The 16,414-nt window shown below is 34.5% G+C and overlaps 1 protein-coding gene across 2 annotated transcripts in view; it reads left to right on the top strand.

Moving 5' to 3' along the window:
- The window catches only part of LOC123678408, a 35,491-nt gene extending 19,316 nt beyond the window's left edge, over positions 1-16,175 (top strand). For both annotated transcript variants that reach the window (XM_045615423.1, XM_045615422.1), the window contains exons 7-12: positions 2,842-3,288; positions 3,747-4,056; positions 6,327-6,787; positions 8,702-9,281; positions 11,196-11,570; positions 15,378-16,175. In XM_045615423.1, the coding sequence (XP_045471379.1) occupies positions 2,842-3,288; positions 3,747-4,056; positions 6,327-6,787; positions 8,702-9,281; positions 11,196-11,570; positions 15,378-15,553 (2,349 nt within the window). In that variant the 3' untranslated portion in view covers positions 15,554-16,175. The remainder of the gene's footprint in view (positions 1-2,841; positions 3,289-3,746; positions 4,057-6,326; positions 6,788-8,701; positions 9,282-11,195; positions 11,571-15,377) is intronic.
- The last annotated feature ends 239 nt before the right edge of the window (positions 16,176-16,414 follow it).

The following is a 16,414-nucleotide window of genomic DNA, read 5'->3' as shown; positions in this document are numbered from 1 at the left end:
GTTCGGATGAATTCCCATCATGCTGAAAATTACATCCCTGCAATGGCAGGTAGACGATTTTGAAGGAAATCTAAATAAAGACCACCCGTAAGCTGTCTTGGAAGGATGTGTGCCCCAATCAATTGGGTCTTATAAACTCCACACCAAACGTACTTTGAAAATTTGTATTGGGATTTGGTGTATCTGATTTCATGAGGATTTTCTTCAGTCCACATATTCGAATTCTTCAGATTGAAGACGCCATGCCTCATGAAAATGGCTCTTCATCAGTAAATAAAATTTCTATTTTCTATTTCTAAGAAAACCATCGACTGCTGTGAAGTATTCTCTACAATTTTCTTGTGTTGTGTTCTTTCTGCTATGGGCACAACTCTTTCGATATTCTTGGTTGCAAATCAGGTGTTATTTCGAGACTACCACATGTTATCAACACATTATTAGCTATTTCTGTCCTGAAAGATACCAATTCAGCAATCGTTGATGACTTCTAACCGCCATGTTTCTTCAGTGTCATCAAGTCTCCTTTAGATTCAAATAAAAATGTAAGCTGTAGCAGATGATCATTCGAAACGAATGACCTGTATATGAGTTAGCATTTTCCATGATCTTTTTTTGTATTTAAAGTTCCACAATTGATAGCGTTCCGGAGTCACCTATTGTTACCTGGCTTATTTCACAAATTCGGCAAACACTTGAACGAACGCTTGAAATCCCAAAATACCACAACAACCTTGGCTATTAAATAAACTTCATCAAGAGCAACATCTTTTATTTATGCACTTGTAAAACTTTTAGCTTTTTTGTGGGTGCCACATTTTCCATTTTGTTTCAGAAATGGTATATATAGTATATCCAAAGTCACTTGGAGGAAGCTGAATATTCCGATTATACAAGGGTTTTCCAAATTTCTAGAAATTCCTTTGGGGCCAGTAAATTTATTGCCTAACAATACTCTCGAATAAACTCCGGTATTTAGAAGATCGCGGTATCCACTTCTAAGGGACATCTATGGCCAAGCGTTTTTATGGACTAGTTCAAGTGACAAGTGAACAGTTTGGAATATTCTAATATTTCAACATTATTATTGGATAGTAAAATAGAATTGATCATTCAATAAATAACCCTCTGTTAATGTTAATATCTAAGAAAGAACTACCTACATTTCTTTTTAATCTTTCATTCAATCTTGAACCCGCTTCTTCTTATTCTTCCTTATTCTTGAGACCATGTCTTGTTATTTTCTGTTCATCCAGCCTCTTGCGATGTGGATATCCAACTCGTGCCATCTCTTTGGTGGTCGGCCAGGAGGTTGTTTTGAATTTGGATTTTCATATTTTGCCCTTTTTCCCATTGATCGTTTCTCATTCTTTCCACGTAGGGTCTTCAGTTCCGGCGTCTTGACCGTACGAACCGAACGATATCCTGTTCCAGTTCTTCCCATATAACCTTGCTTCTTATTTGGTCCCGCAGTGTTATTCTCTTTATTGTTGATTTTCATATCCGTACATCTCATCAGAGTCTTTGTTTTGGATATGTTTGTTCTTCCTCATTATTTCTCTCTAGCATTCAGATATTCGTAATGCTTTATTCATGTGAGTCCGTACTTCTTGGTAAAATCTCTAGTTATTGAATATTTCTTCTCCTAGGTATGTACATTGCATACTTTGATGAAAAAAAAAGTTAAAATGCTATCTAATGATTCAATAATATACTGGGTGTGCCATTTGAAATAAGGAAGTAGCAGTCTGTTTTAGGTGTAGCCAGAAGTTGTGGAGATCTGAAAATATTTTAGGGAGAAAGATCATTGTCTCAAACCTCAATATGCAAATTTTCAGTTCAAAATTATAATTAGTTTTCCATAAACGTCTAATCGACCATCCCGGTGAATCACCCTGTATATGTCGAAAAATGGCTTGTTGCGTCACTCCGTATGATCCTGCCAATTCTTATTGCCTTCGACTTAATCAAGTAATGCCTCCAATTCTGCCTCTTCGAAAATCTTCTCTCTACCACCCCCAAGCTAATCTTCGACGTCAAAATCACCATTGAAGCGTTCTTTCACTAATAGCGGCATCGCCATAGGTGTTTGAGAGCATTCGATGACCTCAGCCGCGGACTTCTTCATATCAAAGCAGAAAATTAAAACCTCCCGCAAATGAATTTGGCACTTGAGCTGACATATTTAATCGATAACTTAGAATATAGATAGAAGGAACGGAAAGTAAACATTTGTGCTCGATCCCGAATACAAGAGAGATGGATCACAATCGAGCTAGCCGATTGTGTGTGCGAGCCATAGGCGTGGAGAATCCTGTTTTGATTGTTGGATGCTCTATCAGGAATCCTTTTTCCATAACTTCACAACAGCTCAATCAGTAAACCGAACTCTATCAGAAAACACGAAAGAATTTTAAAAATATCATATTTTAAACCATTTTTGAGCATGATAATTTCGAAATTAATCAAATTATGTTACGCTACTGCTATAGTGTCTTGTCAGACGAGGAGTGACGAATGTCGGCATCAAAACAAATGCATCAGTTACAAGGTGATTTCCGTTCCTCTTATTAATATTCTAAGATCGAAAATAACTTTACGATACAGACACAAATCGACTAATATTTCGATGGCGTTATGTTTACAAATACCTAAGCTATGACATCTACGATTTTTTTATTTCAACTACCACTTACCGCTACAGTTACCTATTGCAAAACGGCGGAAGCAAAGTTGTACACCTAATATTATTTATTGATAGCATCACCAAAACCACAGAAAATTCAAAGAAAGAAACAGCATAAGTGACTAGTAGGTACCCTTCTCAAACATTTTTTTTTCCAGATTATGGCTGAATGTCGGGCTGAATACGAATTGATCGTCCAAGAACAAAGGCCACTCATTGAAAGCGCTTCTAGCAATAATACTGTATCACAAAATTCGAAGGCCACAGCATATTTTCGAGAAAAACGCAAACAGTTTGTGGAAACTACACCCAATAATCTATTTACTCATTCTGAACTCGTAAGATTGGTGCACATGTTGCTTAACGAAGTCGGAGAAAATATGAATCAGTTCTTTTACGTTTTCTTAGACGTAGAAAAAATTGGGGATGAAGAGGTGGTTTCTGCTGAACCATTTAGAAAATTTGTCGAAAAACTCTTGGATTTAGCGAGATATCACTATGAACTAAAAGGAAGTAAATACCCATGGCCTCAAGAAATGACAACTGATGAAATATTCTTCGCTGGAGTACACACCATAAGATATATTTCAATGAAAACAATCCATGTAAGTACATACATACCTATAAGAGATTTTAGGAAGGACGTGAGCTGTGATTCGGTTATAAAATATGTGCAGGGTGTCTCAAATGCGCTGTCTAGAGAGGGGATAACAGAATCCCTTTGAACTACAAAAAAAAAAATAATGACACATATTTGGACTCGATATTTGAGAGAATTTATTTGGTGGAAACGCAACCTCATAAATTCAACTGTTTTCTAGCTATAAGTAATAAAAACATAGTACAGGCACTTATTCAGTAGAATCCATTTGTGTTATCATTTATTTTTCATTACAAGTTTTGAAGTTATAACACAAACTTGTTATAAACCATATAAATTTCTATACCCAAAAACATTTTTGTTTATGGCATAAAGTTTACCACACAGACGCCCTAAGATGGATTTCTTTTTTTATTGCTATCCTTTTTTTATGTACTCAGTTAACATTACTTCAATTTTTAGATTCTTTTTATGGACTCCGATCGCCGTGAAATCGTAAGAGATGAAATATATCCCTTCACCTCGATAGAATACTTGGAGCACTACATGTACGAGACTCATTATGCTAATGAGAAAAATATCCACTACCAATTTAAAGAATGGATTAATTCTAGCAATAAAGTGAAGCTTTACATGAATGACATTGAGCTTCCTTCTAAAATAACACTATACGAAGCAATTAATAAATATGGATTTGTGAAGGATGAAATTTACACAACGCAATACGTTATTTTCTTAAAAAAAGTTGACATTTCCCAGGAGCCAGAAGACGGTTAGTATATTTTTCCAATTCAAATAAGTAGGTGGATACTTGAAATTGAGGTACTTATAAGGTGTGTGAATAAGTCTTTCCCGTTTTTTTCAAATTTTGAGCCTTTATTGTGAAAAAATGGTTACAAATGAATTATTGAAAGTATTGGCCATCGCTAGCTACAACTTTTCCCCATCTTTCTGGCAACATACGAATCCCGTTGCGAAAAAATTCGACCGGTTTGGCCTCTATCCAGTCATCCACCCATTTTTTGGCTTCCTCGTAGGAATGGAAGTGCTGGTCAGCCAGGCCATGCGTCATCGATCTGAAGAGATGGTAATCAGACGGAGCAATGTCTGGACTATACGGCGGGTGAGGTAGGACTTCCCATTTGAGCGTTTCTAAGTATGTTTTCACCGGCTGTGCAACATGTGGGCGAGCACTATCATGTTGCAAAATAACTTTGTCGTGCCTGTCGGAGTATTGTGGCCGTTTTTCTCGCAGTGCGCGGCTCAAACGCATCAATTGTCGTCGATAGACCTCGCCTGTGATCCTTTCATTCGGTTTCAGAAGCTCATAGTAAACCACACCTAGCTGGTCCCACCATATACAGAGCATGAGCTTGGCGCCATGAATATTTGGCTTGGCCGTCGATGATGATGCATGGCCGGGTAGTCTCCATGATTTTCTTCGCTTCTGATTATCGTAACGGATCCACTTTTCATCGCCAGTCACGATACGATGCAGAAAACCCTTTCTTTTATGTCGATGAAGCAGCTGTTCGCAAGTGACTAAACGCCGTTCGACGTCTCTCAACTTCAGTTCGTAAGGCACCCAATTTCCTTGCTTTTGGATCATTCCCATGGCTTTCAAACGCTTGGAAATGGTTGTTTGGTCAACTCCCAATGCTTCAGCAAGTTCTTCTTGCGTTTGACACGAATCTTCATCAAGCAAAGTCGCCAATTCTTGATCTTCAAAGATTTGCGGCCGCCCGGAACGCTCCTTGTCTTCCACGTCGAAATCGCCACTTTTGAAGCGTCAAAACCATCCGCGAACACTTGAATCATCGACACAACCTTCTCCATAAGCTTCCTGAAGCAACCGATGCGCCTCGGCAGCAGATTTCTTCAAATTGAACCAATAAAGTGAAACTTCCCGCAAATGACGTCGACTCGGCTCAAATTTCGACATTTTCACGATTTCAAAAATTTATGATGCGAAAAAATTTCAACTAATGTGTTAGTGTGGAATTGTTGACAGATGAATAAGCTTTGATTATGACATATGTAACCATTAAATACTCGCACAGTATTGGTGGCGCCATCTCTTACAAAAAACGGGAAAGACTTATTCACACACCTGATATTTATGTAGCATTAAATAACAAGTAGGTACGCTTTCCCAATAAATTAACGCACCACTAAAATTAAGCAAAAGTTCCAAATACATTTCAGTCAAAACTACTTTTCAAATTGGGAGTTTTTTTTGGATGACAGATTTTTTTCTCTGTGTAAACCATAATATGCGCATAAAAACCTTTATTTCGCAAATACCGGGTAACGCAATTATAATTGGTTTTGTTTCGTAAAATTCGTAACACTCTGTAGTGTGTAGCAGTTATCAAGTTGGAACTAAACTTACACTTTAGCCTTATCGTTTTTCAACATTTTATTTTTTGATTCACTTCATTATTTTTCCTGTTACTCGAGAAATAGTGTTTCTCGAGTAATAAAGTACATTTTGCAAAAAATTTTTGTCATTTTTTAGAAAACCGGAGTTTCAAATGAAGAAACGGTTGGTGAGAAATTCGCTTTCTACATCTTTTTCTCTCTCTCTCTATTTTGAAAACCAGTCAAATTGCAAAAAAAAATTGTTTTCCTCAATAACTTTCCATGCTTTGATTTGATAGTTTTTCCAATAGCATATTTGGATAACCCGTGAAAAATATATATATTGATGGGTAACTTTTTATATCTGAAGGATAAGCCACAAAATACAGTGACCCACTTACGTGAAACACCCTGTACCATTTCAAAAAAATTGTAACGAACTCATTAGTAAGTAAATGTTATTGCTTTGTAAGAGAATATCTAGGGGATTATGACTTAGAACTATAACACAGTCATTCGCAAATTTTGTTAAGTTTGAATTTTCATTATTTTATTTCATTAGGACCTATCCTACACTTGTTCGACTGAAAGGATCAATACATGTATATTATTACTTTTATTATTATTAACTATTATTTAATTTGTTATCGAATACTATAGTGTAAACAATTCAATTTTCAGATGTTACGAAAGAAAGAGATCCACTATGGGATGACTTGAAGTATAGGAAATTTTTCGATAGTGCGTATGGAGACACTGTTCTACTGATTCTCGCCCTCCTCTATCGAATGAACAGATTTGGATCGCGTCTTTTTAAACCCCTGGACCGAGAAACTCTCATAGACAAAAAAGAATTTGTATTTCCTCAGCTGGATAAGTCTGTGGCAAAGACTCTCTTCGACCCTTTCAGCGCTCTCACTGGGAATTATCCAGAATGGATTGTTGAGATTGTAAAGTCTTACCCCTTTCTCTTCTCTTTTGATACTAGGAAGATGGCATTTGAAGTACTAGTGACTGATAGACTTCGTGCTGCCACAGCAGTTTTCGATAGACATAAAATCTTTTACGAAACTTTCACACTTGATGACAGATATCCATTAGTGAATATCAACAAGAAATACGTACTGGATCAAGTCAAAAATGTAAGTAAGAACAAAGAATCGATTCAATTCGGAAAATACTGCAAATTTTCAAACTATGGTTTATTTTGAATAGTTTTTTCAATGCTTTACAGCTCAAAAGGCTATTCTTCATTGATCGTTTCATTTATCGTCATTACTTAAGAGTTACATGACTAGGCGGAAAACGTATCTGCTGAGCTGTTTTGCTTGTACAATGTTTTATTCCTTTTTATCACTCGTTTATTATTTCGCTATTTTCGTACGTTATATCATAAGGGCATCCGATTTTTCCGGAAAAAAATTATTTTATTCAACTAGTCTCTTGACTGGATGTATTCATTAGGCATATTCTTCAATTATCCCCAAAGAAATAATCGAGTTGTTTAAGATCTAAAGATCGAGAAGACCATGAAATGGGTCTTCCTCGACATATCTATCTATTTGGATATTTGGATTGATGGGTTGAATATTTTGCAAGAAGTCAAGATGAACCGAACTTTCCAAGCGTCCATCAGTAATCTAATAAATTATTTAATTTATCAGCAAATTATTACCATATACTAAACGTTCACTGCGTTTTGAAGAAGATTTTTACTCTTCATATTCATTAACGACTTTTACGAAATGTCGAATTTTCCGAACATTTTCCAATTTCAATAATTCATGATAAAAGAACGTTAGATGTGACATCTTCGAATGATACCGCGTATTGAAGCTGAAATTCTGCAGTTTTCGAAAATTTACACAATGATTTCAAAACTGGAAATGTGATACTTCAAACCTGAACAGTTCGAATGAGAAACAATGGGTTCGGTCCTGAAATATCGACCTAATTAACATCTCTCTGACTTGACCTCGGCATGTGTCAATTACATCCAAAGTTTCAATAAATTCCGCCGATAAGTTTGGTTCTGATGATAGTTTCATTATTTCCATGAATATGCAAACTCACCCTGTGCCTTTCTTAGGAAAGGCATAATTTAATTTTTTGCAGCCAATACGTACTCTCTTAGCCCTACTCAACCTCTGGTAAGAGTATGTACAGTTCTCCCGGGAAACCCTGTAAACACACCATAGTATAAAATATGCATTGTTTTTCTTATTCCATTCGATATGACTAAGATGTCTGGAAACCTGTTGAATGCACTGATTAGATTTTGTTTTGCCTATTTTGGGAATATTAGTTAAGCTTCGTTATGTCAACTGTAGGTAGCGCTATTAACCAATTATGACAGATTCTTGTTATTTAAATTATTTGAATTTATTCTAATGAACGTTTTGTGAATATTTCACTTCAGATGTACCACGAAATGGAGATGACTTTTCACTGATTTCTTCTTGAAATTGCTAGGAAGTACAAATAGTCGCAAGATGATCATTCCTTGCACTTTTCTTTGGACACGATGCACTTTAACTAACTGAACTAAACTAGTTCATTAAAATTCATCTTACCTTTGTTTTCTTAGATTAGGGCCTTACATGAAAAATATTCTGAAAACCGTTAGTGCTATCGTATTTTTCCTGTCATTAGTGGATTTTATATTTTCTTTCGCCACAGTGACATTTGCACATTATGACCACATACATTATATCTGTAATCTGTGATTATGACATTACGGCGCCACCTCGAAATAAAACTAATATTCTCAATTTGGTCGAATGTCATTCCATTCAAAAATTGGCACCATGTTTTTAGACATCTTAGATATGGCCTATCACAAAGTAACAGACTCAGTGGCGACGCTAGGGGGGGGGCTAAAATTCTGTTGCCCCCCCTAAAATTTGACATACCAAGGCTAAAAGATTATCATAACTATAATTACTTTGGCCCCCCCAAAAAAAATTCGGCCCACTCTTGGCCACCCCTGTTTTCGAAAGCTGGCGTCGCCACTGAACAGACTACTCCCAGCAGACTTATTGAAATTTCCATTTCAGGCCCTTAAGCAAACACGGCCATATTCCCACTGGAACACGACCTACGATTCACAAATGGGCAGTGGCGTAGGGGTAGAACAAGACGTGTGCACAACCGTGGCTGAGAGCCTGATGCAAGCTGATCTCAACCTATGGGCCGCCTCAAAAGACGAAGTTACCAATTCAGGATACCTACGCACCGAAGCAGGACTCTATCCCGATCTCAACCTAGGGGAAAGAGGGAAATACGATAGCCATTTCAATGAATGTTCGCAAGACATGAAATTTGAAATCATCGGAACGTTTATGGCGAAGGCCATCTTGGATCGCAGGATATTCCCCTTGCCACTGTCGCAGACTGTGTTCAAGTGGTTGACGCAAGAAGAAATGGAACTGTGCGTCGATGATCTGAAATATGTCGATCCGTCGTACTACAGATTGCTTAAAATTATCCAAGATAAGGATGATGAGTCAAAAATTCGAAATAGTTCGCCAGACTTGAACTGGACGAGGGCATTGATCAATAGGATTCCTCAAGAATCGCTACTAACCTCAATAGAAGACTTTTGTTTAACGTTTGTGTTACCTCGTCACGAAATTGGTAAGTTTCAAATATTGGATTGATTCATAAAGTAATAAACATAAATAGAGGGAGTATACGCAATTTTTACATGTCCTCAACATGTTTAAATTACGTTGTCGGATTTTGATATATTTTCAAATCCATAATTTTACTATATCATTATGAATGAATATTATATTGAATGAAATATAGTTATTTGAGTGATTGCCGATTAAATATGCAAATTTGAATATTCGGAATCTGATATTTTATTTATTATTTTCTGTATCTACCTTTTGCAACTTTCCTAGTGTCATCGGTTGTTTCACATCGTTGGGCGCGCTTGAAGTTTGTTTTCTGAATTTTTGATATATTTAGGTACTTGTTTCAATATATTTTGAGTTAATATGAAACATTGATTCACTATGGGACATAAGAAGTGCGTTCTTCGTGAAAAAACTCGCGGATTGAATAAAATATCGTATCACTGATGATATGTTTTCAATTCCGCGCGCTTCATGTTAAATTTGATAGTTCATGTTGGGGACAAAATTTGCTTACTGAAAATGACGTATGCTCCCTCTAGATATGTTTATTACTCTGAGCCGAGAATTGATTCGATCATCATTTTATGGAAATTAATTTTGAAATAAATCGAATGATTTAATCTATTTCCACTTTCAATTATTATTTAATATAACAATTATAGTTTCTTCAGATATTTTACATTTTTGAATTACTGACATTTTTAAGTGAACTTATTTCTCATATAACTAAATATAGGATAAGCTAAGTAGAAACAAGATATTGACAATGGATCTTGGGATTTCCGGCAATAAATGGTTACAAAAAAATATTTAAAAGCGGCGTCTTGGTCGTTCAACAATATTCCAAATTTATTGTGACGGTTTATTTTTAACGCTGCTAGGAAGGTTAAACCTCAAACCATAACTTTTATTTTTTAATTCTTCTTCAATTTGATTCTTCTTTAATTCTAACAAAGAAATCATATGGATTTAATGCTAGCACCGCTATCTGTGCATTAGACCGGGGACTTTTCAATTGGCCTAATATACAGGGTGTTTCCTAAACATGCGGCAAAAATTCAGGGGGTTGTTCCTTGGACTATTTTAAGCATGTTTTGTCCTTGGATGATTTTTGAAAAACCTCTTTGTTTCGAAGATACAGGGCGAACAACATTTTTCATATTTTTAAAATTAATAATAGTTTAAATAAAAATGCGTACCGCACTGTGTTTACTAAGTAGGTACAATTTATTTTTAAATTTGTTTAACAACATTCCAATTACTAAAAACGGCCAGTTTTTTGACTAAAAATTGATAAGTGCAGATGGTAAAGGAATACAGATTAAACACGGTTTTCATTTGAATTCGTTTTGTGATGTATTAGCAATTAACATTTTATCTTTGACTATTATGAATCGCTATACAAACACCGAGATGACTGACATGCATTTTATTTATGGACTTGCTGATGGAAATTCATTAAATTTTCATGTAATTTTTCATAATAAAATGTTATTATCTGAAATTTTGTTTCCCCTATATCTTCGAAACAAATAGGTTTTTCAAAAATCATCAAAGGACAAAATATTCTTAGAATAGTCCAAGGAACAACCCCCTGAATTTTTGCCGCATGTTTAGGAAACACCCTGTATATGTAATATGTATACATGCCATAGTCACAGATAGGTCTATAGCATACAATCACGGATAGTAAGGAAGTTCTTGACCAGCTCCTGAGAACAACATTGGCTGAAGAGTCAGCCGGGTTGTCTCACGTACCAACCCGCTAGACGGTGAACTAAAAGAAATAATGTTATAGAGTATTAATGTTCTAAGGTTTTGCTATATCTAACGGCCAATCAAGCGAATCAATAAAAGAGCGCTCGAAAGTCTTTGTAATGTTGAATTTAAATTTATTTTTTTCCAGAATTGATCCCGGACGGTATGAACTTCTTGGTCACGAATGAAAGCGCTACTTACTATTCATACAAAATGGTGGATTCCATTCTGAAATCTGGTGTGAGAGACAGTATGATTGCCATGAGACGAGGTTTCAATCGAATTATCAAACTCGAATACCTGCTGATGTTAGAGCCTTCGGAGTTGCTGGGAATGACGTGTGGAGCTGAGGACTCGCAATTCTGGACTTTCGATCATTTCATAGCTAACATCGAACTGTCAAAATTCCCTGTTAATTGTCCGACAGTATTGGACACTTTCGATATAATTTCAAAGATGACCATCGAAGAGAAGAGGAGATTCTTACATTTTGTAACTGGATGTCCCTATCTGCCTCCTAAAGGTAAGTCTGGTTAATCCATAACTAACCACAGTTAAACTAGCAGAAACTCTTTCAAGTTCATAATTTTACGCTAATTTATTACCCCAATTAAATTTTTTTTTTCTCTCAAATTGTCGAAGAAATCGCGGGTTATGCTAGTTGAACGTTTTGTTAGCAGAATCACCGAGCTAATCGATTTCTTATGGACAATCTGATTACACCATAATTTCAGGCTCAAGTTCGAACCCATTACCAATTTTCTCTAGGGGATTAAATTAAAGGATCAAAATAAACAATGGTCGTATCTCAATTTGAAAAAAAAAACTTTTTGAAGCTTGAAGTTTATAGTTTAGAGATCTCCTATTGGAAAAATTTTTCAAGCAACATGTATCGCTCAATCCTAATGAATACAGTGTCTAAAATTTCTGCGAAATTTTTTCAGTTTTTATTTTTGGCCTAGAGACTTGGAAAATTTTTTCCACTTAACCACTATATGGATGAGATAACTTGTTCATTCAGCTTCAATATCCTTTTTTCAAAATTGCCATACGAGCATTTCTCTCTGAAATATCGAAATATGAATGGAAAAGACCTTTTTGTCTTTAACCATCAATATCTCACCAATCAATGTTTGCACAGAAAATTTAGGGGATGTTTTGAAATCTTGAAGGAATTCTCTACAAGAAGTAGCTATGGTATTCTCGGAAAAAAAAATTTCTTCGTTCTCTACATTATATGAAAAGTTGATAAAGAAAGGGCTTTTGAAGGCTGTTTGGATAATCAAGTGCTGAATTGAAAATATCAAAAAAACCATCAATGTTGAGTATGCGTTTTACAGTTCAATATCACCACAAAAATCCCAGAGAATTTCAATTCAATCCTTGTAGCGGTTTTTTTGTTTCATTCGATCCAATTTTCGAAAAATTAAAGGACCACGCATTCTAACCATGTTAGGAAACCAAAAAAAATTTTCAAATTTTGCAAATTCGTTTTGAGAATAAACTGGCTTTTTTTAGCGTTGTGAAAGCTCTATAGATGAAAAGTTGAGATATACATTTTCTGAAAAGCGAGTAGATCGATTTCGAAATTCCCTTGGATATATCAACTGCATTTCGAATTTAATTTGGTTTCTATCATCAAGATCGTGGAATGAAATAACGGAATCGCATTAGAAATGATAATGACATGTTGAATTGATTTATTTGGAGTCAATAAAAAAAAATTAAACAAGAAAACAAATTTTTTTTTCAATTTTCAAAAATTTATTTCATGAATTCTGTTATTGTTCTGTTCTGTTATTGATGAAAATGCAGAGAAAAAAATTTAAAAATTTAATTTCTTCATTTTGTTGGAGATTACATTTGAATCGAAAATTGTGATCCTTTAATTTTTTGAAAATTCGATCGAATGAAACAAAAAATGCGCTCCATGGATTGAATTGAAATTCTCTGGGATTTTTGTGGTGATATTGAACTGTAAAACGCATACCCAACATTGATGGTTTTTACGAAATTTTCAATTCAGCGCTTGATTATCCAAAAAGCCTCCTAAAGCCTTTTTCAACTTTTCAAATTTGTGTAGAGAACGAAGAAATTTTTTTTCCGAAAATACAATAACTACTTCTTGTAGAGAATTTACTCAAGATTTGAAAACATCCCCTAAATTTTCTGTGCAAACATCACTGGGTGAGATATTGATGTTTAAAAACAAAAAGGTCCTTTTCAATTCAATATTCGATATTTCAGAGAAAAATGCTCGTATCGAAATTTTGAAGGAAGGATATTGAAGCTGAATGAACAAGTTATCTCATCCATATAGTGGTTGAGTTGGAAAAAAAATTTCCAATTCTGTAGGTCAAAAATTAAAAACTGAAAAAATTTCGCGGAAATTTTAGATACTGTATTCATTAGGATTGAGCGGTACACGTTGCTTGAAAAATTTTTTCATCATGAGATCTCTGAACTATAAGCTTCAAAAAATTGTTTTCAAATTGAGATACGACAATTGTTATCGTTATACAGCCATTTGAAAAATCGCTAAAAATTTCGAATTAAATTATTTTAATCCTTTATTTTATTCCACCAGTATACTATACTACTAGATTCATCCTGTACCGGCGGTACGTGAAAAATTCAAATCGAATATGAAAATGAAAAATATGATTACACCATAATTTTAGAATCTATTCAAACTAATTTATTACCCTATTACGAAATTTGTTGCTCCTCCTATGTTCAACTACATTCATCCTCATGGGCGCCCGCAGGGGGGGGCCAGGGGGGGCCATGGCCCCCCCTGAGATTTTGACTGCCTCATTTTTCAGGACAACACCCTCAATAATACTTTCTCAATCCAAAGGGCAAGGAAAGAAAAAGTAAGAATTTAAAAAAAAGTGTTGCAGAAAATAGAAAAAAATTTTTACCGATTATAAAAACAATAGTTTTTTGCGACACTCACGATATGCCTATACGAGAGGGCAACAAGAACTCTGATGGAAATTTTAGTGATCTTTTGAAATTCAGACGCTGGTGATAAAGATTTAGAGATCCATTTATTTAATGCAGTTGGTAACTCGAAATATACTTCTCACAGAATTATTCAAAACGAGATCATTTCGATAGTTGCGCATGTAATAAAGACAAATATTGTAGAAGAAGCAAATTGTTCGAAGTATTTCAGTGTAATGGCTGACGAGTCTGCTGATATTTCTGGACATGACCAGTTATCTATTGGAATACGATATGTACATGAGCAAAATGAAAATTTTACAGTGAGAGAAGAGTTTCTTGGATTCGTACAATTGAATAAATTGAATGTTGATTGCATAGCTGCTTCAATTCTTGAGTTAATAGAAAAATTTGGTTTGAATTTAGACAAACTTGTAGGGCAAGTTTATGATGGATGCTCAACAATGGCAGGTGTAATTCACGGGGTTCAAAAGATCATTAGAGATAAGTACAAGAAAGCAATTCATTTCCATTATGCCTCCCATAGGTTGAATTTAGTAATAAATGACATCAGTAAAATTACTGAAATTCGTAATAGCATTGGCACCGTTAAGGACATTATAGTCTTTTTTCGAGAGAGTACTTCAAGAAGAATTCTGATTCCAAATATTCCTTTGTTTTGTGGAACTCGTTGGTCAGCTAAATTAAATCTTTGCGAGTTTTCGCTGAAAACTTTAATACTATATTCAAAACTTTTTTTGCTATACCATCTGGAGAAACTTCAATGAATTTAACAACAAGAAGAGCTGCTCAGTTATGGGCTGCAATATTTATGAATATAAATACAGAAATAGAAAGAAACGGAATACCGATGTCTCCAACGACAATCAAGGACGCCTTATTGTTTTTCAATAATTTTCATTTTGCCCTCCCTGAGAAAAATTTCTGCGGGCGCCCATGTTCATCCTATACCGGTAGTTGGTGAAAAATGCAAATCGAAAATGTACCTTCATGGAAAAAATGGTTACACCATAATTTTAGGCTCATTTTAGGCTCACGTTTGAACCCATTTGCAGTTTTCACCATCTACCGCTATAGGATAAGTCCAGTGTACCCATGAGATCTTGGTAATCTGAAGAGCCAAAAATTTCGTAATTAGATAATAAATTAGTTTGAATAGAGCCGAAAATTATGATGTGATAATATTTTCTATATTCATATTCGATTTTCATGTTTCACGTACTGCTGGTATGGAATGAATCCAGTAGTACTGAGGATTTATTCTAAGCATCAGCATCTCAGTCTGAAACATCCTGTATTTTATTCTGATCAGCACATCCTGTGAACTTATGTACATATTGAATGATAATTTTTTTTTCAGGGTTTGCAGGTCTAGAGCCCCGCTTGCATATAGCACGCCTAGACAGGCATAAATCACCATTTGTCCAAACCTGTTTCAATAAAATATATCTACCTGCTGGAATCAAGAAAGAAAAACTGAGAAAATTCTATTATTTAGGAATAACTGAGGGATATCAGTCTTTTGGACTCGCATAGAATTATAACATCTTTTGTACAAAACTATTTCGACCGAATGTCATTATCCAAGAAAAATCGAAAAAATTCCCCTTATAAGACATTATTAATTGTATTCGATTCTTTAAAAAATTTTCCGTACAAACCTGCTTCAAAAAATATATATACCAGATAACTTTAGTAGGGAAAAATAATAAAATATCCCTTATGTAGGCATCACCGAATGATAATAATTTTTAACTTTTTTTTAATGTAAATCTGTGATATTTTCAGGATGTAAAATAAACAAAGAATAAGTACATATTTTGAATTTATGAATATTGGCTGTGAAAGATTTACTGTGATATTTCCAATTGTGATGATATTGTAATATTCTGTATTATATAAGATTTATTTTGTACATAATTGAAACTGGAAACTAAGCTGATATTCATGAACATTATTAAAGTACATATTTGATATTGAGAATGACCTGTTTTGACAAAGTGCAGGATAAATTAGAATTGAAAAAAAATAATGTAACATACCTAAACATATTGCGAATTTTATGAATTGCTCTTACTAGGCTACACTTTTGAAATGATGTAACAACTTTTTTATTTAGTTTTGATTATGAATACTTATTATTGTATATATTGTATATTAGAGAAAAATGTGAAAATCTGATGATTTTAATAAATAATTCATTCATTAAATTCGATCCTTTCCCCAAAAAAATAAACAAAAACCCATAATTTTTGGTACGATTTGATATAATCATAATATACAATTAAACATTAATATTTCGTGGAAATACTATTCAAACTTGAAATTGAAACTTATACAGAAAACTCATTGAAATGATATGTACATGGAAAGATATTTTATTTTAGAACACTAAAC

The sequence above is a fragment of the Harmonia axyridis genome, chromosome 4 (assembly GCF_914767665.1).
Source record: "Harmonia axyridis chromosome 4, icHarAxyr1.1, whole genome shotgun sequence".
In the NCBI taxonomy this organism is placed as follows: Eukaryota; Metazoa; Arthropoda; class Insecta; order Coleoptera; family Coccinellidae; genus Harmonia; species Harmonia axyridis.
The sequence above is the reverse complement of the archived record's forward strand: the minus strand, read 5'-3'. Positions and strand labels throughout refer to the sequence as shown.